This window comes from Galeopterus variegatus, unplaced genomic scaffold (assembly GCF_000696425.1).
Source record: "Galeopterus variegatus unplaced genomic scaffold, G_variegatus-3.0.2 Scaffold1916, whole genome shotgun sequence".
In the NCBI taxonomy this organism is placed as follows: Eukaryota; Metazoa; Chordata; class Mammalia; order Dermoptera; family Cynocephalidae; genus Galeopterus; species Galeopterus variegatus.
In genome coordinates, this window is record NW_007728027.1 from 721 (window position 1) to 27,830 (window position 27,110).

General features: G+C 34.3%; 2 protein-coding genes across 2 annotated transcripts in view; one reads left to right on the forward strand and one right to left on the reverse strand.

Annotated features, from left to right (window-relative positions):
- Nucleotides 1–358: 358 nt before the first annotated feature.
- Nucleotides 359–20,296, forward strand: KIF2A (kinesin heavy chain member 2A; the record flags this gene model as incomplete). Its single annotated transcript, XM_008579585.1, has 12 exons — nt 359–451; nt 591–654; nt 1,203–1,294; nt 1,652–1,794; nt 2,157–2,361; nt 3,098–3,208; nt 4,266–4,333; nt 9,015–9,128; nt 10,029–10,179; nt 13,261–13,362; nt 15,926–16,061; nt 18,596–20,296. Coding segments are annotated over 12 exons (1,365 nt in total), but the record flags the coding sequence as incomplete, so codon positions are not given.
- A 1,005-nt stretch (nt 20,297–21,301) lies between these two features.
- Nucleotides 21,302–27,110, reverse strand: part of DIMT1 (DIM1 dimethyladenosine transferase 1 homolog (S. cerevisiae)) — a 12,419-nt gene continuing 6,610 nt past the window's right edge. The window contains exons 9-12 of the mRNA XM_008579581.1: nt 26,425–26,489; nt 25,607–25,670; nt 24,180–24,286; nt 21,302–22,354 (exon numbers count right to left, since the gene is read on the reverse strand). Of these exons, the coding sequence (XP_008577803.1) occupies nt 22,312–22,354; nt 24,180–24,286; nt 25,607–25,670; nt 26,425–26,489 (279 nt within the window). The 3' untranslated portion in view covers nt 21,302–22,311. The remainder of the gene's footprint in view (nt 22,355–24,179; nt 24,287–25,606; nt 25,671–26,424; nt 26,490–27,110) is intronic.

A 27,110-nucleotide genomic window follows, 5' to 3' on the forward strand; every position in this document is an offset into this window, starting at 1 on the left:
ATCATTTTTCCACTTACTTAGATGGTCTAAAGATAATGTTTTCGCAGGGCTTTTTTTCCCATTAGCTTTTCTGTATTGAGATTACTACTCTTTTGATTGTATTTCTGTTGAAATTGTAATTGAAACTTTGTTTTTATTATATGTGCCTTATTTTTATTACCATTATTTATTATGGAATTATTACGTGGAATTAATAAAGATTTTTTTAATCTTGATAATTTAATAAATAAAATTAATTTTATAAAAATAAGTTTTATTTATTAATAAAATAAACTTTGTATTAGTTGATGTTAATTTTTATTTATTTGTTTTACTGAAATTCTGGCAATACATTCTGACTGATGCATTTTTATTTTTAAGGTTTACTGCAAGGCCACTAGTGGAAACTATATTTGAAAGGGGAATGGCTACATGCTTTGCTTATGGACAGACTGGAAGTGGAAAAACTCATGTAAGTAATTTGTTAAATTTACATCCTGGTATGAAGCTATAGTTTCTTTTCTTTATAGCTTAATTCTAAGACCTAAATTCTTAAGACTCGTTCCTGAATACTGTGTATTATTATTCTTTGTTTTCTTTTTAAAATATAGACTATGGGTGGTGACTTTTCAGGAAAGAACCAAGATTGTTCTAAAGGAATTTATGCATTAGCAGGTAACTGTCCTTTTTGCATGTAATTTGTAATATTATTCTTGGCTATTATTCAGGTGGCTTTGAAGTAAGGCTTTAAAATATTGTCTAGCAAGTAATGTTATATTTATAAATCTGTATATTATGTCAGTTATTGGTTATTACACTGCTTGAACTGTAAGATTAAGCTTTGGGGGGCAGGAATCTTGATTATATTTGTATCGGTGTTATCTGGCACATTGTTGGAGATTAGTATTAATTGTTGAATATAGCTGAATTGTAAAATGCTGTTACGTTTGGTTATGAGAATAACCTTATTATGACCATCTGACTGTCTATAATTTTTTGCTGTTTATAAGGATAAGTAGTAGCATTCTAAAAGGATGAAAGGAGATTAGCTTTTATTACTGCTGTTTTTCTGTAAAATTAATACTCACCTTAGTCTTTATTTTTAGTATTTATACTGTTATCCTAGATAAAGATGAACTGATTCCCTTAAAAATAGAAAATTTGAATTGCTTTTTAAAAATATTTGTTCTATCTTAATTTTCTGTATATAAAATTCTTGACAGCTCGAGATGTCTTTTTAATGCTAAAGAAGCCAAACTATAAGAAGCTAGAACTTCAAGTATATGCAACATTTTTTGAAATTTATAGTGGAAAGGTAAATGGGAACTTTTTAAAATTTTTATTTTGTAACATTGTGGTAAAATATATGAAACATAAAATTTATCATTTTAACCATTTTTAACTGTATAATTAAGTGGCATTAAGTACATTTACGTTGCTGTGCCACCTTCATCACCACAAACTTTTTATATGTATTTGGAATATTATGTTAGAATTTATGAGATTTTTAAAAAATATCCTTTGAACTTTCAACTTCAGTGTTTAGCATTATTATTCTAATAATAATTATTATTATTTTAATCTCTGAAATAATTTTGACTCTGGGTGACACATTTTTATAAACCGATTCTTTATTTCTTTAGTTTTCTAATTTAAATGTGGTTTTTCATAGGTGTTTGACTTGCTAAATAGGAAAACAAAATTAAGAGTTCTAGAAGATGGAAAACAGCAGGTTCAAGTGGTGGGATTACAGGAACGGGAGGTCAAATGTGTTGAAGATGTTCTGAAACTCATTGACATAGGCAACAGTTGCAGGTAAGTCTCATTTTAATTAAAAAAAGAGAAACTTCAGTTTTAGATACTTTGGGTATAGCATAAAAATAAAGTGAGGATGTTGTTCAGTTCATCTTGGAAGTAAAAATCATTGTTCATAAAAACTTTTGTTACATGTCAATTTGAGTGATATTCATTATATTGCTACCATACTATAGATATGTTAGAATTATGCCAGATTAAATTGAGTCTGGTTATTAAGTATTGTTAATTCAGGGTGTCTCATCTGGATTTAAATTACGAAAACTGGCTGAATAGTTTTTTGTTGTTTTAAATGAAGTGCTGTGGTCTGAACATGTAAATTGAAGTTTTTATTTATCAAGATGTCCTTAATCACATTGTAGAACATCCGGCCAAACATCTGCAAATGCACATTCATCTCGAAGCCATGCAGTGTTTCAGATTATTCTTAGGAGGAAAGGAAAACTACATGGTAAATTTTCTCTCATCGATTTGGCTGGAAATGAAAGAGGAGCTGATACTTCCAGTGCGGACAGGCAAACTAGGCTTGAAGGTGCTGAAATTAATAAAAGCCTTTTAGCACTCAAGGTAAATAAAATGTTTTTAATTGCGAAAGGTCCTTTACTTTTGACTTTAATTTTCTTTACTCAGTTGCAGAATAGTAGTATTTGTTTTACCTGATGTAATTTCAAGACTTAGTTGCTTGTTATTATTTATGACTTGGAGTTATAAATTTTATTGTACCTAGAATTTTTCCTTGTACATATTATTCATTCTTTTTATTTATTTTTTGTATTTTTCGTGACCGGTAAGGGGATCGCAACCCTTGGTGCGGTGTCGCCCGCACCGCTCTCAGCCAGTGAGCGCACCAGCCAGTCCTATATAGGATCCGAACCCACGGCGGGAGCGCTGCTGCGCTCCCAGCGTGCACTCTCCCGAGTGCACCACAGGGCCGGCCCTTATTCGTTCTTTTTAGATGGGGTAAAGGATATGTGAGTTAGCAGGCCATTCTGAGGCTACCTAAATAGACTCCATAGGGGCTTAATCAGTCGTATTTTCTTGGAGGAGGGCAAGGAAGCACAGAATTGAGCTAAGAAATAATTCCTCAGAAAAATGTGGAATGGCCTTTTAAAAAGTTAGGCCCGGTTAACCGTATTTCTTTCTTTACTAGAAAAGTAGGGGTTGGAAGGAGTACAATGAAGCATTCTGTGTTTTTTCTTTTGAAGTGCCACTTTAAAAATTTAACTTTTTACATTTATCCTACTGTAAGATTACTTCTTATAAGAAGACCTAATATGTGAGACTTGTTTGGTTTAATTTTCAGGAGTGCATTAGAGCCTTAGGTAGAAATAAACCTCATACTCCTTTCCGAGCAAGTAAACTCACTCAGGTGTTAAGAGATTCATTCATTGGTGAAAACTCTCGTACCTGCATGGTAAGTTTATATTTGTTTTTTGGTTTTGTTTTGTTAATTTGTTTTAATCCCGAAGAAATAATTACACAGTATTTATGGAAAAAATATATGTTAATGACAGTGCTTTGAATTCTTCTGTTGTGAGAGATACAGTGATATTTAAGATGTGGTCCCTGCCAGTCTGATAGAGGAGAGGATTATATTGCAGTTATAATGCATTCTACTAATTCTAACATCTGGGTCTTCTTGGGGCTGGTCTCTCTTGATTTTCTTTTTCCTTGAGTATGGGTCACACTTTCCTATATCTTTATATGTGTAGTAATTTAGGATTCTATCATGTGTGTTATGAGTGAGTACTTTGTAGAGACTCTGGATCCTGTTTTGTTCTGCTGAAGGTTACTGGGTTTTTGTTGTTCTAGCAGAAGTTAACTTGCCTGAACTTACTCCAAACTCTTATCTCTTCTGCTGTGGGTAGCAACTGAAATTGAAATCTCTGTTTAGTTCTTTTAGACTCAGTGATGTTGCTTCTAGTATGCTTTGCGTATGTATGCCTAGCTCAGGAGTCAGCCAGAGATTTGGGCAGTTTATATGAAAAATTTGGGTTTCCTCCCTTCTGGGACAAACTTCACTCTTCCAGCTGCTGTGGTTTCCACACCAAAACTGTGTCCTTTAATTTCTTAACCAATGAGACTGCAAGTTTCTAATCAAGTTTTAGTTGTCCTGTGTGACAGTAGAGCTTACATACTCTGGCAAGAAGCTGTTAAAAAGTAGGTGAAGGGAGGTGGCAGTCACTCAGTGCTGTTCCCATCTTCTAGGTGTTGACCTCTCCTCCATTTTCTGAGGGATTTGGATCATTTTCTGGTGCCTTCAGAGATTTGTTTAGAGTTTAACTGGACTTTGTAATTATTATCTGGTTATGAGTATGAGATAGCAAATTATCTTGGAGTTCAGATATCATTAATAAATCTTATTTTTAAATAATCATGGTAAGATTAGACCTAAATGAGCTATATGTCAGTATTGTCTTCATCATTTATAACATTTTGTAACATTTACCTTTGCATTTTTTTCCTTGTAGATTGCCACAATCTCTCCAGGAATGGCATCCTGTGAAAATACTCTTAATACATTAAGATATGCAAATAGGTATGAGAGATGGTTCTCCATTTTGAAATTTGAGGGGAGTAGAGTAGTATATTGCATGACAATATCTGGTAGGGCTAATGTTAGTACATTATTCTTTCAATTAAGAAAGTTTTTATGTTAAAAAATCATCTTTAAGATGATATTCAGAATCATTTTGTCAAGTTCTAAAACTAAGTAGAAATGTGTTGTATAATTTGGGAAGAGATTGATATCCTTGATAAAATTGGTCTTTCTATCCTTGAACATTATTATATTTTTCCATTTTATCAAGTTCTGTTTGTTAATATTCTCCTACATTTAAATCATGCAAATTATTGCTGTTATACAAGACTCTCATATGAATACAGTCTGTATTTCTTAAATCAGTTTGCTATATGCTGAAAAGTATTCCTAGTAATATTAAATGGATATATATAGGGAGCCTAGGATTTGAGTAAGAAGTGATAGCACATTTCTTTCTGGTGTCTATGTGGGTTACACTTTTTTATTCATGTTAACAGTGTTATTAAACTTTTAGGTAGACAACTTATTACAGATGGAAGAACAAAATGTATTATAGACTATTAAAACAGTTTATTCCTTACAGTCATGAAATGCCCTTGGGACTTTGAATTATGATGGGCATATTTATATTTGTTCCATAGATTCTTTTCCGCACTGCTCTTGTTTTGAATGACTGTTTTACATTGTTTTAAATTTCTATTATCACATGTTACATTTGTGATTTTTTTTTTTAAAGATGACCGATAAGGGGATCTTAACCCTTGGCTTGGTGTTGTCATCACCACGCTCAGCCAGTGAGCAAACCGGCCATCCCTATAAGGGATCCGAACCTGTGGCCTTGGTGTTATCAGCACGGCACTCTCCCGAGTGAGCCACGGGCCAGCCCACATTTGTGATTTTAACCGAGAGATAAAAATCCCTTTTTGTAATTCATTTCTAGTGTAGAGTTTCTCTTAATATTGCTGGAGAAAAATATTTGTCCTGTTTCTTTGTTTTAATCACTATGGAAATTTTATTTTAATCTTTTATTAAAATGTGAAATACATATGCATGTAGAAAAGTACCCTAAACAAAAGTGAATAATTTAATGAATACTTACAAAGTGAAAACTCTTGTCATCAAATAGAGCATTATTAGTCCCTCCAAAAGGTCCCCGTGTGTTCTTCCTTGATCACAGATCCTGAATAACATGCCTAAATTCATTAATCTCTACCCTGAGGTAACCATTATCCTAACTTCTGTGGAAAATTTTTCTTTTTTCTTTCTCATTTAAAAAATAGTTTTATTACTTATAAATGTATCCCTGAGCAACATAGGCAGCTATATTTGAACTTTACATAAATGGGATTGTATTATATCCTGCTTCTTTCGTTTCAACTGAAGATACTTTTTTAAATAGGTAGTAAACGGTGCTGGAAAATATAAAAACCTATTGACCTTTTGTAAAAAGATACTAAATGGAATAGCTTTTTTTAAAACGTACTAAATGGAATAGCTTTTTTAAAAAATGTAATGGAGCTACATTTCTAAATACAGAACTACTGGATTTTCTAAATTTAATACCTTCTAAAGTTTGAATTATGAGCTCTTAAGTACAAACCCTTATTGTGTTGCTTTTTTTTTTTTTTTTCCTTTTTGTCTTTTTTCATGTCCGGCAACGGATCGCAACCCTCAGTGTCGCGCCCGTACCGGACCGGGACCGGCAACGGGATCGCAACCCTCGGTGTTGCTCCCGCACCTCGCTCAGCCAGTGAGCGGGAACCGGTCTGTATGTGGGATCCGAACCCTCGGCGGGAGCGCCTCCGCACTCCCAAGCAGCGCACTGTAGCAGTGCGCCACCAGGCTGGCCCTATTGTGTTGCTTTTAATTGATCTTCATAATTAACATTTTTGGTGTGTGGTATTTTTATCATTAATTTTAAATGCTGCTTATTTCAAAATAGGAGAGGTGAGGAACAGCTTTGTCTAGTAGAATCTTGTCATTTTGTAGAATTAAAACAAACAAAACCCCTCCATGTCTTAAGATTTCAGACTGCAATGAACTCCCCCTAATATTGTGAAATGCTGTATCTGGCTGGCCTTTCCCTAGTTCCTTTAGGTCCTAGTAAGATGTTCTAACATATAATGTAACTCATTTGCAATATGACTAATCATCTGGGACAAATAATAGTTTCACTTTTATTTCCAAATCTCTAGGAATAAAGATCTTCAACTCCCCCTTGATAGCTCATGCCAATGTTTTATGACCTTGAGTCAATAAGTTTTTTTTTTTTTTTACAATCAAGCAGAGTTCATTTCTCTTTAATATTAAATCTGCTTCATGTTATTTAGACCAATATTTTGAGGTGGTTGTAGGTAGTATTTTATTAAAATTTTCTTATTTTTAGGATATTGGTTATCTGAAGTGTTTAAACTTCTTTGCTTTTAAGATTCAGCATAGTGATTGAAGAGTGTTAGTTCTTGAGACAAAATGGGTTTAATACATGTTTCACTACTTAAATCTCAGGAAAATTACTTAACCTCTCTGTGCCCTGGTTTCCTCATCTTTAGAATGGAGAGATTAATAATGATCATGTCCATCTTAAAGGATTGTTTTGAGGAGTGAAAAGGTGATCTGTGTAAAATGTTTATTAGCACAGTGCCTGGAATACACTAAGTGCATTAGTCATTATTCCTGTTGCTACTTTAGTGAGCAGTTGTCTTAAAAATTCACTTAGACAAATGTGAAAACATTGTCTTTTTCAAATCCTTATTTTAGTCGGAATCATATGCTCTTAAAAATTCACTTAGACAAATGTGAAAACATTGTCTTTTTCAAATCCTTATTTTAGTCGTATTTTGGACGTATTTTGTGGGAGATGGGGAATAGTTTGTAACAATACACATTGATGGTAAGTGATTAAAATGACATGTCCAGTTGCAGTCAGATGACAGTTTGCGATATTTCAGAGGAGAGTAGAGGGGGAATCTTTCAGAGTGGGATTAGTGGTTGTCCTAAGGAAAAGAAGTACAGGATGTATGGGGAACAGATAGTAACCTCTGTCCTGAAGCAGAGGATAGAATCTTTGGATAATGGAAGAGGTTGGAGTGACTGGGTCTCAGGTAGAAGAGTGACTAAGAAGTTTTTTTGTTTTTTTGCTTTGTTTTGTTTTTGGCGGCTAGCCGGTAAGGATATCCCAACCCATGACCTTGGTGTTATAAGGCTGTGCTCTAACCAACTTAGCTAACCGGCCAGCCCAAGGGCACTGAAGTCTTTTTCTTTTTTTTTGGTGGCTGGCCGGTTCGGGGATCCAAACCCGTGACCTTGGTATTACCAGCAGAGTGAGTAAGAGTTTTTAATGGCGTATTTGAGGAATATGATTCCTGTATATAGTGTAGTTTGTCTTGGGCAAAAGGATTTTAGATAGAGCGAAATGTGTGGATGGGGCTAATGGGGTGTCTAGGAGATTCTGAAGCAGAGTGTTTGGGAATGAAAAGAGTTAAGTTAGTATTAGAAATTTACATTTGTCAGCATGTGTGGTAAATAAAGTTTCCAAAGTCACTGCTTTAAAGGATAAAAGGCAGATGAATCTAGTACTGAACCTTTGATAGTAGATATTATGAATAGATAAAGAAAGATAATAAGTAGAAGAAATATATTAGTTTGATAACTTTATATGAAAAGTTATTGATATTTGACTATTTTAACCTATAAAGACAGGAATTTTTCTTTTAGTTTAACCTAAAAGAAGTAACTAGAAAAATGGAGTATATATGGTTGGTACATTGAAATGTTTAAACAGCATAGAGTTTGTACTTAGGGCTAGGTTTGAACCTCAGATATGCCATGTTCTTATTGAATAATCTTGGGTAAGATACTTTATTTCTCTAAGCCATTTTTCTCATCTATAAAATGGAGGTGATAATATCACAAGATTGCTGTAAGGAGTAAATAATGCAATGCCTAAAAATTACTAATCCTAATAGCAGACATATAGGAAGTACTTAAAAAATATTGCCTACTGCCGTGAAATGGGGTTGGCCCAAAGGGGAGGGACATAAGGAATCTCATATATGGGGTGAGAAAAGTAATAATTTAGTTAAATATAACTGCATTAGAGACATTAGCAAAAGCAATTTAAATTCCATTGCTAAAGGCTATTCTTAGCCAGGGTCCTTGATCTGAATCACCAGCCACAGAAAACTGAGTAACTATTTTCTCAGTTGTACTAAGGATGTTTCATAGCTCATACCATTCTGGATGCAGAGGAAAGAAATTAATTCATTACAAACAATGAATGCCTAAAGGCATTAGGACTTAATTTACTTGTGTCCTGTTTGAAAAAGACTGCTAAAGTGGTGAGGACTCATTAATACTAATAAAATATTCGTGGTACTGACCACGTGAGGAAAATAGATTGAATGGTTGTATAGCGAAAAAAGAGGCATTTCAGATTTAAGGTGATAACCTCATTTATGAGAAGAGGGGGAATACATAAAAAAGGAAGGATTTAAGACAGAAAGGTTCAAAACCTCTTAAAATTGGTTATTTGTAAAGTATATTCTAAATACATTGTCACGACAACATTGATATCCTTTTCTAAATGAATAAAACTGAATACTAAATGAAAACTTGAAATGTGCATTGCTGTCTTTACAAGAGCATTTTCTTTTAATCTGTTGCTGTTTTGGTGCTGCAGAGTAAAGGAGTTTGGAATTAGTCCATCAGACATTCCCTTCTCACAGGGTAGTGGCAGTCGCCCAGATCTCTCTCCTTCTTATGAGTATGACGACTTTTCTCCTTCAATTACCAGGTCTACTTCATTCTTTACATAAGATGTTTATTTTAATTGTTTCTTTTGAATTGTGCTGTGTATAAACATTTCACTCATTCCTTTTGTCCTGAGCCATTTTATTATTCATTTTTATTTCATTTGGCAGGTTGGTGGTATATTGCATGATCTGCATTTTTATGTTCTTTATTAATTTATTTGCTTCAAAATGTTAATTTAGAATTTAGGCTCCCTATTTCCCTGTATTTTTTAAGGATGATGTCACTTTTGCATATTTATTATTAAAAGATAAATTGTCTTGCTTAAAATGAAGAGTTTATCTTTATTTTGTATGATCTTAAAAATTTCCTTGGCTGCAAGGAAATAACAAGGTTCTCTCAATTTAGAAAGTGTACCCTCTCTGGAATGTGTAAATTTAAGTATGATGAGTAAATATTTTTTAAATAATAGGACTTAAAATCTTACAATCTTTATACATTAGAAGTAAAATTATTTTACACATAGCTGTTTTAATTGAGCATTACAAATACTAGAAATCTACAAAGTATATCATTTTCTGATTTGGCAATGATCCGTTTATTGATCTAAATGCCATTTTTAACATTTTTCTATGCATATAATTTAATTGCAACAAGGGTTATTTTCTTTGAAATACTGCATCTACATACTCTGCTAATCTCATTTATTATGCACAATAATTACATTTGTAGTAATTGTAAAGTTGCCTAAGTAAATTCCTAAAATTAAACAACCAAAAATCCCTTTAGTGTTTCCACAGACTTCAGATAAATTTGACCTATAAAAGTGACATCATCAATCTTGGTATGTTAATTGAATTGTCTTTATATTGAGTAGGTTGGTGTTTTCTTGTTCTTGTGCATGAGTGTTTATTAATTTTAGATATCTCTTACGTATTTATAGAGTGAAAGAACTGACTGTAGATCCAACAGCTGCTGGTGATGTTCGTCCAATAATTCACCATCCACCAAACCAAATTGAAGACTTAGAGACACAGTGGGGTGTGGGGAGTTCCCCTCAAAGAGATGATCTAAAACTTCTTTGTGAACAAAATGTGAGTGACTTAATATAGTTATAATCGATCTAATCTTAGTTCATTTCATCAGTATCAAAACTTAATAACTGAAAACTATCATCCATATCAGGAGTTAGCAAACTACAACCTATGGACCAGCCATCTGTTTTTACAAATAAAGTTTTTTTGGAACTAGAACCAAGCCATGCATATTCATTTATAGGTTGTCTGCTGCTTTCTTATCACAACAGCAGTGACAGCTACTGTGTGGCTCACAAAACCAAAACATGTACTATCTGGCCCTTTAAGAAAGTTTATCAACCTCCCCAATCTAAGCTATTTTTTTTTTTCATATTTTATACCGATATTAAAATTTGGTAATTCTTAAAAGTAATATAAGCAAAAAACAAGTTTATGAATAATACAATATATCATATATAAAGCATAAAAACAAAACTATGGACACATGCATATGTATAAAAGGATGCATGAACTGTATTAAAAATCAGACATGGCAAAATTCTAGCTTAAATCTGGCTGCTTTTCTGTATGTTTGAAATATTTAATGATATTTCATAATATCAGTTACTCAATAAAATACATGCCCATTATATAAGGACAGGAAGGTATAAAGAAATAAAAAAGCAAAAACAATGTATTCTTTCACACTATTGCTTTTAATATATTGAAAGGGTTCCTTTCTGTGTGTGAGATATAAAAGTATATATATATAGTTATTTAACTTCACTTTTAAAATATGTATTCTATATAGTTTCTTTTCCACCTAAAATCCTATGGTGGTGTTTTCTCATGATGTTAAAAGGTAAAATTTATTAGTTGCTTACTATATGACATACATTTGCCAAGCACTTTACTTATCTGATCTAATCCTCACAACTCAATGTGTAGGTACTACAATCATCCCTACTTTATAACTGATATTCTAAGAGGTTTTAGTAACTTGACCAAGATTATACAAGTAGTAAGTGCTGAAGCCAGGATTAAAACCTAGATTTTTCTTACTCCAGAACCAGATCATATGTCAACTAAATTTATTGCTACATGCAATACAATATTCTTCGAAAACATGAAAACATAATTTTAGTTGTTATAATACTTTCTAGAAGGTATTGAGTCCAAAATACTCTAGGGTAACAAATGGACATATTACTTTTTGTTACCATGTTCCAGATCACTGTCTATTTTTACTAAAACAGGGCTTAAAGCAGCAGTTCTCAACCAGGGGTAATTTGGCTCCGCAGGGCAAAATGTATGGAGACCTTTTTGGTTGTCACAACTGAGGTGATGCTGCTGGCATATAGTGGGTAGAGGCCAAGGATGCTGCTAAACATCACACAATGCACATGACAGCATCCCCACCCACCAAAAATGTCAGTAGTTCCAAGTTTGAGAAAACCCATTTTAAAGTAAAAGTTCCAAGACTTGAGCCATGGAGGATAAAGAACTAAAACTGAGATCTTGGCCTCAGCCTATCACCTATCTATCTTTAGAAGTATTGAAAGAGACTGTAGTTGCTTTTGAAATCCTTAAACAAACCCTACAATGTACCTAGATATGGTACCTCTCCAACATATGGAAAAAACAGAGCCAGACAGGCACTCCCAATAGCATATCTTTCCATTTTATTCTTGCGTATATTGGGCTTCTGCAAGGCTTTAATTTGGAGGGGATGACTGGGTTATGAGAACTAATCTAGGAGTTGTAAGTATGAGATCATGAGTTCATGCAGCCTCCCTGTTTGAGAGAGAGTGCATTTCTTTCAACTTTGCCATCCCCAGGGAACTATCTTGAGATGGTTCAGCATTAGCCTCTAGTTAGGTATTGGTGCACATGTACATATTCCTATTTTTCTATTAAGTCTTAACAAGGTAGATTAAAATGGAATGCATCTAAGATATGCTCTAGAGATAAAAACTAATATAGGTAGACAAATTAGAGGATAATCAAATGCATTAAAATTCCAGAAGAAGAAATTTGTGTAGAACAAAGTATTTGGAGTACACTATACAAAAATCATAGGAACTTGCTAGTATGTTGAAGCAAAGGAAACAAAGGGGATATTCTGGGCTTGGGGAGTAGGTGGCCAGAAAAATGAATAAAGGTGTGTTGAGTGTATATGTTTATCAGAGAGAGAAAAAGAATATGAGAAAATGCCATCATGGCCTGGTAAAAAGTAGATGCCTATTTTCCCAAAGAGAAGATAAAAAGTTCTTTGGCTGACTTGATTATATAAACTTCTAGGGGAGGTAGATTATTGATGAGAGTCAAATGTCTACTTTATCATAACATTTAATCAAAATATGTACGTACATTTAGAATCATGTATTTTATTTGGAAATTGAGGCTTTTTCTACTCACGTTTTATAAAACAATTTTAAATAAACTTCCACATGGCTGACTTTATCACTAAAGCCACATTTTGAGGAAATAAATCACTACACATTGGATTGAGAAGGAAGCTCAAAAAAGAAAGCTAACCCAGAGAAGTTTTGATTTGACGTAGGACCAAAATATGAATATATTTTGTAAATATGTAGGTTTTTTTAAAAGTAAAATTGTGAATCTGTAACAACTAGTAAGCAAATTGTACAGTGTAATTTGGAAATTAATATTTAATAAGAGTTGAGTCCTTCAGAACACAATTTGATAGTCACATTCATAAAAGACATATTTTTACATCACCTAAAGATGCTATCTTTTACATCTCTTTTCAGAAAAGAAGACATGTGAATTAAATTGTCAGTGAAAAGTAAACAATACTGAGGAAATATTTCAGTATATTTACAGCCTGTAAGAGATGTATTTTTGAAAAGTTGCAGTATTCCAAAAGCGATTGCTTTTTTAGGGTAATTCTGCAATAAAGCTGGGTCTAAGTGAAAATTATTCCTTATTTATATGATTAAGTTTGGGTTGTCTTATTTAGAGTGACATTAAGTATTTTGACCCATAGAAAGAAATTGCAGCTTTGCCTTTCACAGTCTTTACCATTCATGTTTCCTCAAATTCTAAATGATATTTTGTAAATGACATTGAAAAACAACCTTTGTAACATTTAACATATTAACTTTATGTACAATTTTTAAACCATTTTATTTTAAGGAGGAAGAGGTTTCTCCACAATTGTTTACTTTCCACGAAGCTGTCTCACAAATGGTAGAAATGGAAGAACAAGTTGTAGAAGATCATAGGGCCGTGTTCCAGGTAAAGTAAAATACTTTCATCAAAATATTTCTTGAGATAAATTAACTAAAAACTTCCATAATTCTTGAACTATCACACTACACATTCTTAAAAAGAAATACTAGTTTACATATATGTATATGTGTATTTGTATGGCATATGATGCAGCAAGTTTTGAATAGAATGATGGCTACAATCAACATTTCTTTGCACCAGTGATGAAAAGGTCTACTTTATTTACCACTCTTCTCCCCCTTTGTTTTTGTCAGCTGTCCATTTTTTAAAAAGAGTTGAACTTCTACCCACCACTACTCCTTTTTTAATGTTAGGCCACTTTATATGACAGCAGTAAGAAAAACTGTTCTTACTTTTTTGGAGCATTTTGGAGCAGTTGAGGAAGTATCAGTCTTTACAGAAAAGAAAGGATACTTCAGGGCGTGGAGACTTCTTGCCCTGACCGAGCTGTCAGTGCTGCCACTGACAGCTACTAGTGTTGAGTGAGAGGTGTTTTGTTCCTGTCTGTAGCAGTAACTCCTTCGGTGTTCATCCCATTGTGCGTTCATCCTATTAAAAGTACTTTTACTGTACGAGTCCCCTCCCTTTTTTCAAACATGGGAATATCCTGAATGGTGATATTTATGAGGAAGTGAAGATATAATTTGGACATCTTTCTAAGACTCCTTCTCGGCTTGTTTTTCTCACTGCCCGCCTTCCTGTAGTACTATGGATGCTTCCTGAGGAAAAAATGAACAGTAACTCAGTCTCCCTAATTAACCTGTATTCCTTCTCTGATGTTGAAATCTTTGCTTATCTGTAAACAAAATTAAGGTACCTCATTTCTAGGTTATTCAAGCATCATTCCAGACGTTCCTTCTGGGGTCACCAATACCATGGTTTTCACTGCTTACCTATCACTTTGTTTACTCTGGAAGGGGAAAGCTCCTGAACCAGTGTGCAGTGATTTAATCTTCCTGCATCAGTACTTTATTTCAGATTAGGTTGTACATTCATTAAAACTGTTAGGGTTTTAGTCAAATTCTTATTATGAGAATCTCTTGTAGAGGCCTAGGTGTTTAGATAAAGTTGAGAAGAGGCATTTATAATTTAAGAAAATTGTTTTCTTTTGGAGCAAGTTATCATGTAACAACTATCATTTCCCACTCTGCCATTTTATAGTCTCACAGTTGTTTATTGGCAGAACTGGGTATTCTGACTTTCAATCAAGTATTTTTGCAATTCCATATGTTATTCCTTCAAAAATTATAAGTATAGGTGAAGGAAAATTTTAAAAAATTAGTGTATTTATAGTTTTTAATTGATACATATATATTTTCTAATAGATACCTATACCTAGGTTAGCCAGTTCTGTCTGGTGATAGCTTGGTTGTAATTAGCCATTAAAGTGAATTGATATTTGGCAAATTGAGATTGTATATACTCCTAAAGAGCTGGGAAGCACCTATTTTTATGTCCAAAAAAACTCTTTAATTCAGAAAGATCTGGCCTTGTTAATAATCTATATGACATTGTTAGCAAATGAAGCTCATAGGTTCCGTATATCTAAAATGAGTTTAAAAAGTAATAATAATAAAGTCAGTTAAGAATGAAGGAGTTTCTTGAAGTGGTTATGAATAGTAACTAACTACTATTTAGCAGTTTGATTCTTCTAAAATTGGCTATCCATTGGTCCCTTATAGTCACAATAATTTTGAAGAGCTGGTGTTTAGAATTTAAGGTTATCTCTTGGCCCAACTATGTTGAGTCCCCAACTGGATATGCTAATTTCAGATGACTTATAAATCCTAAGCTACTACTCAGTAGCTTTATTATGGCCATTCTTCCCGTTTTAGAGAGCTGCTGAAGTTTTGAGGATTCACTCTGCTCCTTGATAATTTTTGTTTGATTCATTCCCTCCTGAAAATTCCCATCCCAAGACAGTAAAAGTAGAGAAATGAAGTCATCTTGCTTAGGCCATATGTGTTTGTGTTTGGATTAAAACATTTTTTTAAATTTTGCTGTCTGTTTGATTCATTCCCTCCTGAAAATTCCCATCCCAAGACAGTAAAAGTAGAGAAATGAAGTCATCTTGCTTAGGCCATATGTGTTTGTGTTTGGATTAAAACATTTTTTAAATTTTGCTGTCTGTCGGGCCGGCCCGGTGGCGCACTCAGTAGAGTGCGGCACTTGGGAGCGCGGTGGCGCTCCCGCCGAGGGTTTGGATCCCATATAGAGACCGGTCCGCTCACTGGTTGAGCGTGGTGCGGGCACGACACCGAGGGTTGCGATCCCGTTGCCAGTCGCAGTGCGGGCGTGACACCAAGGGTTGCGATCCCGTTACTGGTCACGAAAAAAGACAAAAAGGGAAAAAAAAATTTTTTTTTACTGTCTGTGAATAAAGGTGTTTTATGTCCTTCAATATTTTATAAGGCAGCACTCTAACCAGCTGAGCTAACTGGCCAGCCCTGTCTGTTAATATTTTAGAGAATACCATTTTAAGTATGTTTGATTACATTTAACAGAACTTGTAAATTGGTTTCTGTTTTACAAAGAGGCTTATTGGATTATTGAACTTTTGTTCTTTTAGGAATCTATTCGATGGTTAGAAGATGAAAAGGCTCTCCTAGAGATGACTGAAGAAGTAGACTATGATGTTGATTCATACGCTACACAACTTGAAGCTATTCTTGAGCAAAAAATAGACATTTTAACTGAGCTGCGGGGTAATTCTTTTTTCATTTTAATGTTTGAAATCTACTTGGTATTGGTATGTATATTACTGGGAGAATTTCATACTGCAAGAAGATATCTGAAGTGAAAATCATGGGCACCATGTAGCACCTTCTATCCAGACAAATCAACCATTCTGTTTCTTCTGAAAAACATTGTTTGAAATCTACTTGGTATTGGTATGTATATTACTGGGAGAATTTCATACTGCAAGAAGAGATCTGAAGTGAAAATCATGGGCACCATGTAGCACCTTCTATCCAGACAAATCAACCATTCTGTTTCTTCTGAAAAACATGGAGTGTCATTTCAGGTTCTTTCTAGTCATCTTATTCTTTTATTCTTTTGAGAAAATTAAGATTAATTAAAATACCTTATGATTAAAGAAGAAAAATGTTATTTTAACAAATTTGTAAATTTTATTTATTTATTTATTTATTTTTGGCGGCTGGCCAGTACTGGGACCCAAACCCTTGACCTTGGTGTTATCAACACCACACTGTAACCATCTGAGCTGACCAGCCCACCCTACAAATTTGCAAATTTTATATACCTATTCAGATCTTTAATTTGGTAGTCCAGTGCTTGTCCAAATTATTTTCCTTGGATTAGCCAGTTAGCTCTGTTGGTCAGAGCATGGAGTTACAACACCAAGGTCAAGGGTTCAGATTCCCATATTGACCAGACACCAAAAAATACACATTTTAAAAAATTTTCCTTGGACTAGGTTTATTCAGGATCATCTTTCAATAGCCACCTGTCTGCATCTTCTTTCTGTGACATCTTGTGTCATGTTTTTTCTTTGAACACTTTTTTTTAACAGAATGAAGGGGGAGGGTATTAAGATGACTACCCTTTCTACCTTACTCATGAAGCAAGCATGTGACTGACACCCCATGGCTTTGGCTTTTTAAATATCTCAAGCTGCACAAATAAGCTATGTGTTTCTTGTATGTGCTTTCTTAAGCATAGGCAAGCTGTTGGCTCTATTTATGTGCAAGTGGGCGTCTGTATATGTGTGTACATGCAATGCAACATGAAACCAGACTGAAATTCCTAGTTTTTAGGAGTAAATAAGCTGCTTAACTTTTTAAAGACCCTTTTGTGAAGTTGGTTATTTGAAATCATATCCTGTAAAGTCAGCAGTAACTGTTTCCTTAAAATTTACATGTTTTTCATACTGTTCATATTCAAGCCTTAGTTTAAATTGTTTTAATCATTTTTTTAACCTACAATAATTCACAATCAGCTTTTCTGTATGCCTTTTTTTCAGAAGGCAGATCATAATGCACTCTGGTATTTTTCTTTGTAATATATAACATTCAACTTAATTGACTTCCTTTCCTTAATTTTCTCAGATTTCATGTATATCAAGCATATCTGTAACTTTGAAGAAACTGCTATCTAGAGAATACATTATTTAATCCTTTCTTAGAAAATGTTTTTAATAATCCAGAGATAATTTTGCATTAATATGAGAAGTTCGAGAGCTGTTATATTAGCAGGCAGCAGATCCAGAAGTCCTTAAATTCCTTTCTAAATTTCAGAAAACTTTTTTATTTTGGTGTCTGGCTGGTATGGGGATCTGAACCCTTGACCTGGGGGTTAAAGCACCACTCTCTAACCAACTGAGCTGTTGGCCATCCCTAGAGGAGTTAACTTTTTAAACATCATTCTGAAAAGGGGAAGGAAATTGATTCCAACTCTCTACCTTCCTTTTCTTCTGAAGGTTATAGAGTAGGGTTTTATAACCTTGGCACTATTAACATTTTGGGCTGGGCAATTTTTATTGAGGGGTGCTGTCCTGTTCATTGTAACAATGTTTACCAGCATCCGTGGTCTCTATCCACTAGATGACAGGAGGACTATACCAGTTGTGACAACCAAAAATGTCTCTAGACATTATGAAATGTTTCTTGGAAGGGGGTGGAAATCACCCCCTGTTGAAAACCACTGTAACAGAAAGACGTCTCATCTTCACAGCTGCCTGCAATTAGCCCCTGCCAGTTATGAACCTGTTTCTCATGCTCATGATTCTAGATCAGTACACGATAGACAGTAGGACAGTCATTTATTTTTAAAAATTCAAGTATCTTAAAATTTCATAGCTTAAGAAAGGTAAAATGGGAATGGGGAGTGGAAATTTTCTAATATTGAGAGAAGAAATATCTGTTTTACAGTTTTAACAGTTTTCCTTTGGACATAACTACATATTTTACATATATAAAGCCTGCCTGTACTCCAAAAGAAATCAAATAAATTAAAATCAAACACTATAAAATGTGCCAAACAGAACAGAAACCTGTTGAAAGACATAGAAAAATAGATATTTCATAGAAAATAGGAATCTGTAATAAAGCTTTTGCTATAGTTGAGCATTGTATTTAGTTCTGTTTCAAGGCAATAAATAACAAAAGAAAAAATACTGTTATTCTTATGAGACAGCTGACTTAATAAGACCCCTAGAGTTGTATACTGTATTGCATGTAACCCAATACTTATTCCCTTGTTCTTGTCTTTTTCCAAGATAAAGTGAAATCTTTTCGTGCAGCCCTACAAGAAGAAGAACAAGCCAGCAAGCAAATCAACCCGAAGAGACCCCGTGCCCTTTAAATTGGTATTGGCTGCTAAAGGATCCCCAGAACCCTCACTACTGTAACATACAATGGTTCAGCTATAAGGGCCATTTGAAAGTTTGAAATTTTAAGTGTCTGTGGAAAATGTCTTGTCCTTCACCTGAATGACATTTCAATTTTGTGAAACACTCCTTTGTCTACAAAATGCTTCTGAGGAGGCACAACCAAGAATTGGGATTAGTGAAGCATTTTGTTTCATTTACCCAAATAGTGATTTACCTTTGGAGATCCTTGCCAATTTTATTTTCTACATGATGAAGTAAGATTGTGGACTTGATCCAGAGGTGTGGACAGTAGGGAGAAGCCACAGCATTTCCTTTTAACTTGGTTCAATTTTCGTAGCAAGACTGAGCAGTTTTAAGTCCTTTGCGTGCATGCATACCTCATCAGTGATTGTACATACCTTGCCCACTCCTAGAGAGAGCTGTGCTCACCTCTTCTTGCTTTGTGCCTTGACTAAGGCTATTGACCCTAAATTTCTGAAGCACAGCCAAGATAAATTACATTCCTTATTTGTCATTGTAAATTACCTTTATTGTGTGTACATTTTTACTGTATTTGAGACATTTTTTTGTGTGTGACTAGTTAATTTTGCAGGATGTGCCATATCATTGAATGGAACTAAAGTCTGTGACAGTGGACATAGCTGCTGGACCATTCCATCTTATATGTAAAGAAATCTGGAATTATGATTTAAACCATAAAACATGTGATTATAATTTTCTTAGCATTTTCTTTGTAAAGAACTAAAATATAAACTAGTTGGTGTATAATAAAAAGTAATGAAATTCTGAGAAGAGTTTTATCTTAGGATAATCCATATATATGCAGTGTGTGTGCCAGTGTGGTATTAACAAGACTAATAGTGCAATTTGATCCTTACCAATACCATTACTTAAGTTGAAGTGTTCATTGGCACCCCACAATATACCTTTTTAATGTACTGTTAAAGGAAATTGGCTTCTGATGCATGAACATTTACATGTACATTGAAAGTAGTCCATAATAGAAGTTAGTTTAAGCCAAGTGTAGACAGTACATAACCCCCTTGAAAAAGAAGCTGAAAAAGAGTTGACTTTGCCTTAAAAGGCAGATCTAACCCAAGTTCCATCCAGTACCTGTTATGTCATGTTTCACCATTTTTTGGTGAGAAACATCAAATTCTCACCAAGAGACTGGTGTAGGGTACGCTCCTTTTTAAATGGCAGCACTTATTTTTACAGATTGCTACTCCAAGGAAGAAAACTGGCCACTTTTCATGTAAATATTTTGTTAAATTTTATACATCTCTCTCTAGGAGTTTCCCCTCAGTTCTCAGGGCAGAGTCCAGGAGTAGATTAACAACAAAAAATCTCCCAAGGATATCTTGTTCTGATTTACTCTAGGGAACTACAAGCTCATTCATATGAGCGAAAGGGAAGCTATGAATAGAGAATTACATGAGCCAGATTCTCTGTTTCACTGTTCATAAAACCCACAGGGTAGTTGTAAGAAATCCTAACACCATAATGAAAACCTCTGTAAACTTGAAATCTAAAACAAATGTAGATTTTCACAATATGCTTATTAATAAATGAAATCTATGGAATGAATTTTAGAGCTAATTTACTTCAGTACAATCAGTTTTGTTTTGGAAGGGACAAGGTTCTTTTTGCAGTTGTAAGATATATTCTATTTGTGTTTATTTCAAAGAAGAGGAAGAATGGAGAACTATTACTATTGAAGAGGCTGTTTAAAAAGGTAGTTTTTGAGTCTAACCAACTTTCAAAGGGCAGTAAAGACGTGAACTAGTTTATTCTAAAGTACAACAGATTAACTATGTTATTTGCATTGGCTGGGTATTATCTTTGGAATGTCTCCTTATAGACAGGTATGCTGACTTATACTATGATGGCTTTATTCTGACCAGTAGTCAAAGTATTTAAAAAATTAATGCCAGAAAATATCTTGGAGATAGTAAAATATAGTCCTTCAGCTTTACAGACGGGGAAACTGCAGGCCAGAAAACGGACTAAAACTCAGCAACTCAGAGAGGTAGAAAGAATTAACCTAAGAAAGCTAAATTAAGGCCGGCCCATGGCTCACTCGGTAGAGTGCGGTGCTGATAACACCAAGGCTGCGGGTTCGGATCCTATATAGGGATGGCCGGTTTGCTCACTGGCTGAGCGTGGTGCTGACAACACCAAGCCAAGGGTTGAGATCCCCTTACCGGTCATCTTTTAAAAAAAAAAAAAGAAAGCTAAATTAAATGTTAAATCTTTTCCATAAGGATAGAGATGGTACAAGTGAACTTTTCCAAAGTAAGTAGTTGTGTGAGATTTTTAAAAATCCAACTGTTAAGTATATTCAATAATGTAACAAACATGGCTTGATGCATCTAAGTAACTTTAATTTTTTTGTTGTGGATTAAACATTTTTTATTACTTTCTCTGACTTGAAAACTCATATCCCTATTAATAAGCAATTAGGAACATGCATTATTTTAATTATGTAGTAACATGTACTGTATGACTGTGAAGCCAGATTTCAGAACTGGCATTGCTGAATAAATTAACTGGAAACACTCCTATTAAGTTAGATATAAAGCAAGCCAAATATCAGTGAAGATATTTTTATTAATTTTCTTATATAAATAAAATAGCTACTATAATTCTTTATTAAAAATTATATTAACAGTACAGTATTATATTGATTTTAACATAGTAGCTTATAAAACTTATGACATCTATTAAAATTCTCAATACTAGGAATCTGTAGTTGTAGGGAAATGGCTGTTTTATTTGAAGTTGAAGGCAGAGATTTTTAACTATCAAACCAAGTTTGATTTACAAAGCTCTTTAAAATTCTACTAAACCTATGATTATCTCCCGAAGAAGAAAACATATAATTTTATGGTTAATTTCATTCTAGTTGAGCTTCCTCATTTTACAGGTAAGGAGTCATGCCCAGAATATGCCTGGCTTTGCATGCTAGCAGTAAAAGACTCAAGTTTACCCAGAAACCCTGATGCAATCTGTCATACAACAGGATAGCTGAAGAGGTAGGCAATAATAGAAGAAACTGTATAGGATATACAGGGCAAAGAAAAAGAGAAGCAAAATGAAAACATCTGAAGAAATAACTGTTTTACTGTACATATGAATAATAAGAAATAGCATGGGGAATATGTGACTAGTTAAGCATATTTTAACTTTTTTACTACTTAAGGGACAGAGCTGAAGGCCTAAAGAGGGCCTCAGAGAATATAACACAGTAAATAGAAAAGTAACTTCTTTATACAATAAACTGTTAGAAATGATAAGTTTAAATATAAAGTTGTGCGTACCTGCGGCTCTTGAACTTGAAGGTTATTATGTGTAGACTGGACCTTGCCTTATGTTATATAGAAAACAAACCCAAACACCCAAACCAGAAAGACTTAGGTACTTAGAACTGACCACCTTAAAAATTCAGAATAATAAGTGGTGACAACAGTAGTATTAAATCAAAATAGTCAAGCAAATAATGTCCCAGTGGAGCAAAAGCATAGTTCCATCTTCTCAAATATTAAAAATATGTAATTTGTTTCTTTTCTTATCTTGACCTTGAAAAATTGTTTTCCAACTACCTAGGAAAAATGGATACCTTCTGCATTGAATCCATGTAGCAATCTGAAAAAAAGAAACCAAAATGGGATAGTACTGAAAAGCTAATTTATAGCAGATAATGGTGTATAGTTCTATACCATTAACTCCCAAACCTGAACACAGCATATTTATGCAGCCTACTCACTCCTACCACAAGTCATTACAAAAACCTTATTTTCCAAAGAAATTTATAAGATATATATCAGTTAAAACCATGTCATGTTGGTGCCTCTTTCTTTTGCTATAGCCTATATGTCTTAAGTTATAATGAATTTGACTAAAATTATCTTAGAGGCCTGCTATCCCAGGCCTAAGAGCTCATTGGCACTTGTTCCACTTCAACATAGCTGAACAAGAAGCTGTTTGGAATTAAAGGCAGAAGTCAAATGAATGGCCAGTCTTACAAGCCCATTGTTCTCCTCTGAACTGTTACTGAGGTTCAGAGTAAATACACATTCTCTCTGTGGATGCCTATGTACTTAACAGATTCTAGTTAGCAAACTGCACATGCTCAGTAACCTTGAGGAAATTTAGTAAGAATGAAGGAAGATAAGATGAAATATTTCTATTTAGGCCTGAAATTATTTTCAGGCTGACCCATAAAAACAGGTCCAGATGAGGGCCAGCCTGTGGCTCACTTGGGAGAGTGTGGTGCTAATAGCACCAAGGTCATGGGTTCGGATCCCTATATAAGGATGGCCGGTTAGCTTGCTTGGGAGAGCGTGGTGCTGACAACACCAAGTCAAGGGTTAAGATCCCTTTACCGGTCATCTTTAAAAAAAAAAAAAAAAAACAGGTCCAGATGGATTAAAATGACTAGAAAAGCAAACAAAGTAGGTGCTTATGAATAGTGTTCCAACTCCTAGGATTAACACCTAAGAAAGACTCAGTAGTACTGCTAGTCAGCTAATAAAATATAAACTCCATTTGTCTTTGTTACATAGAACTGTGTTTCCAGCTTAGAAAAAGTCAAACCAATGACTTAAAATAATCTACCCTCCTCTTGTTTTTATTCAGCCTCTAGAACATGGAAGCTTTAAAAGTGAACTGGGGGTTGGCTGGTTAGCTTTGCTGGTTAGAGCACAGCCTTGTAACATCAAGGTCAAGGGTTTGGTTCCCCTCACCCGCCAGCCACCCAAAAAAAGTGAATTGGCTAAATAAGCAAGAACTTCTGAAAGTTAAAGTGTTAATGATTAAAAACAATGGGTACAAGTCAGTAATTACCTGAGTAATTAATTGAAGCCATGCTTGGCTTTCATATTTACTTAATTCAAGGAAGACAAATTTTGGTCTAAATTGCCCAGATCATTATGACACCCTTTCACTCAAGATGTGTAGAACTTGCCTCAGGCTACAAAACGACTATCTTTACTAAATGGATAATCGGGTATGACTGTTACATTATTTCATGCTTAAGATCTATTTAACAATAGCTATTCCCAATAAGGAAACAAGAATCAGATCCAGTTACATGCATTATGATTTTTCTACTTTACAGGCTACTTTGGAGGGAGGGACAAGCTATTAAGAGGGAAAAGTTATTAAGACCATAAATGAGAAATGGGGGAGAGGTCTGGAGGGGAGGAACATACTTACCACAACACACATTAACACAGAGGCAATCTTCTGGCTCGGACTGTTCCTTACTACTGTTCTTAAAGAAAATGTTCATTCTGCTGCAGCTAACTAGCCTCCATCTTTCACACCAAATACTATTCCATGCCATGGAAGTGCTATGCAATAACTCTCCCAGGTAGCACCTTTTACCGCTTAAAAGCCTTTAAATCTCGAATCTGAAGGTGTCACAGTAAAGAAATGTAAACCCTTAGGAAAGCAAAAATGTAATTACCTGATGAAGTCATCTATGTCCATGGAACGGGCCCGTTTGTCACTAAAACCTGTGCTGATTAGGATTTGCTGTATTTTATCTGCTATGCTGAAATCTTCTGGTATTATCTATCAATATAAGACTCAGAATAAATGAACAACATATCTTTAATGAAGTCACCTTGACTCTTTTGTTTTAGCCCAGTAAGTTATAATAACATAGTCACCTTTAATATATTTGTTAATGACAGTTTGGAAAGCCTCATTGTTTGGATAAGACACGGATCTCTAATTAGTTAAATGGCTGATCTTTACCATATAACAAATACTTCGAATACCCTGAATGAGTATCTCTTTTTCTTCTTTAAAATTCTGAAATAGTTATCAGTTTCAGACTTCACAAATAAAATAATTAAAGCTATAAACAAAATTTTAAAGCAATTGTTACTCCTTTCAAAATAATACACATTTTGCCACAAATTTCACCTAACCAGCTAATTTTTCTCAGAGATGACCTCTCCAACCCTTGAGAATATTAAATATTTCATACTTAACTCATATCTTTTATCCAAAGATTTTTCTTAATCCAGCTTAATATTTGTCTACTTAGGCAGATAGTTAATGATTTTTTTTTTTACCCATAAAAGAGAACATGGAGATAGCATTGTGGTACACTAAACTATATAGGATATGGGTCATAAAAAATACAAACGAAATTTGCCTTATCTGTCTGTTTTGAGATAGTTAATGATTTTTTTTTTTACCCATAAAAGAGAACATGGAGATAGCATTGTGGTACATTAAACTATATAGGATATGGGTCATAAAAAATACAAACGAAATTTGCCTTATCTGTCTGTTTTGTTTAATTAAACTGAAAGAGCTAAAAACTTAGCAAACATCACATACTCATTATATGTTGGATATGTGCATGTGCCTGCACACACACTTGTTTAAAGAAAGTGTTGCACTGATAATAAGAGGAATGAGGCTCACAACCAGAAATCTGCTTTTCAGCCTATAATGTATTCTAATTTCAATTTCTGGGTATTGAAAAAAGTTACAGAAAATAGTAACTTTAAATTTGTAATTGCTATGTGACAACAAAGGATGGTCACAATTCAGAGGACAGCAAATTGTACACAATTATTTTAAGCTGAACAAGCTACACATGTCTGTGGCTTTGAGGCTATTATATCTTAGTTGAATCTGATTCCTGTCATGGCTAAAAATAACTGAGTAAGGAGGAGAGGGTTGAGTAGTCAAGGTTGCTCAGATCTGTTCCACAGAATACAAGGAGCACTGACCTGCCAGAATTCAAGTCAAAATTGTGCTAGGAAGGATCCTATGGAATATACAAAATTAAGAATCTCATCGGTTAAAAAATAAAAAGAGGGACATTATAAAAGAAAACAAATCATTAAAACTACAGAAACATTTCCTACTTACAGTGTTGTGGACCGAACAGTGAATTCTGTAGTTTTTTTCCAACAGCTGTTGCACTGCACTTGATCTATAGCGTAAAGAAGTGTTATCACAATAATAAAAAGAAATTAAGAAAAAAATTTAAGAAGTGATATCACTATATTATTATTCCAAAATCAGAGACTATATGAGGGTACTGCAAAAAGTTCATGGAAAGGTACATATTTTCTTTCCATTTTTCCACAAACTTTGTAGAGTACATAATTTCCTTTCAGTTTAGACAAGGTTAAATCTATGTTCCATGTGGTGAAATTAGGAATTTTAAATAGTTTTCATTGTTTAAACTTATGAAGCAAACATTAATTATATTTTTAAAGTTCTGATAAATATCTCTTAAATTCTTAGAGAAGTTCTCCTAGGCCCTACACAAAACATTCCCTAAAAAAATCTCCAGATCCTCTAAAACTGTTTTTCACCTCTCTTACCCTTGCATACCAAATTGCTGTTAAGTTTTTCCAAGTTAATAAAATGGCACAAATCCTTCACAAGTGTGGAAGGGGTCCATCACCCCAATTTTCCAACAAACTAGGCAGATGTGTGGTCAGAGTTTTGGGGTTTTCCTGTTTTGCCAAAAAACCTGATCTGACTCCCAACTTCAGCAACTATCTTCATTAAATTCTCCTGTCTCCCAAAGTACAAAATTAGTTAAAAAGGTGAAGTTTGTCTGGACATGGATGTCTGTTCTTTATGCTTCAGGGTATCTGTTCAGGAAAAGGACCAAATTCCAGCACAGTATCTGGAGCACTGGTCTTTCATACATTTGAAATTAGGAAAATACTTACTTAAATGCAGCAGACAGTGTCTTATTTTTCCTAACAAAGGTGATCCTTACTAGGCCATCCCATTCCTGAAACAAGAAGGATGGACATTTTCTTCAAAATATCAAACTTCTTGTCTACTTCTAGGTATTATTTTTGTCTTTTGATACATATAGCTGGAGGGAACCTCCTGGAGTGATGAAAATGTTCTTTACCTGGCTAGCACATATATGCAAACATAAGATGCATACTTGATTTTTCCACTTTTGTGCACCTCACTGAATATATTTATCCTCAATTTTTAAAAAATTAGAATATAAAATTTTCCTACATCTGAACAAAGAACCCATGGCATTCATTTAAATCTAAGTATCATTTTCAAGAATGAGATTCAAACAGAGATGATTTAGGATATAGCCTGTGCACCACACCTAAACCTTGAAGGAATTATTGACAAACTACCCCATTTACCACCAGTTGACCACACACACAATCGTGTTTTTCTCTAACGTGACTGTAGTAAGGTTTTACATTAAGTGGTCTGGCAGTCTTTTCTTTTTAAATTGCAAAAACAAGAATTTTGGTTAAAAAGTATTACCCACAGGGGCCGGCCCGGTGGCACACTGCGCTAGTGTGCCGCTTGGGAAGTGCGGTTGCGCTCCCGCCGAGGGTTCGGATCCCACATACAGACCGGTTCCCGCTCACTGGCT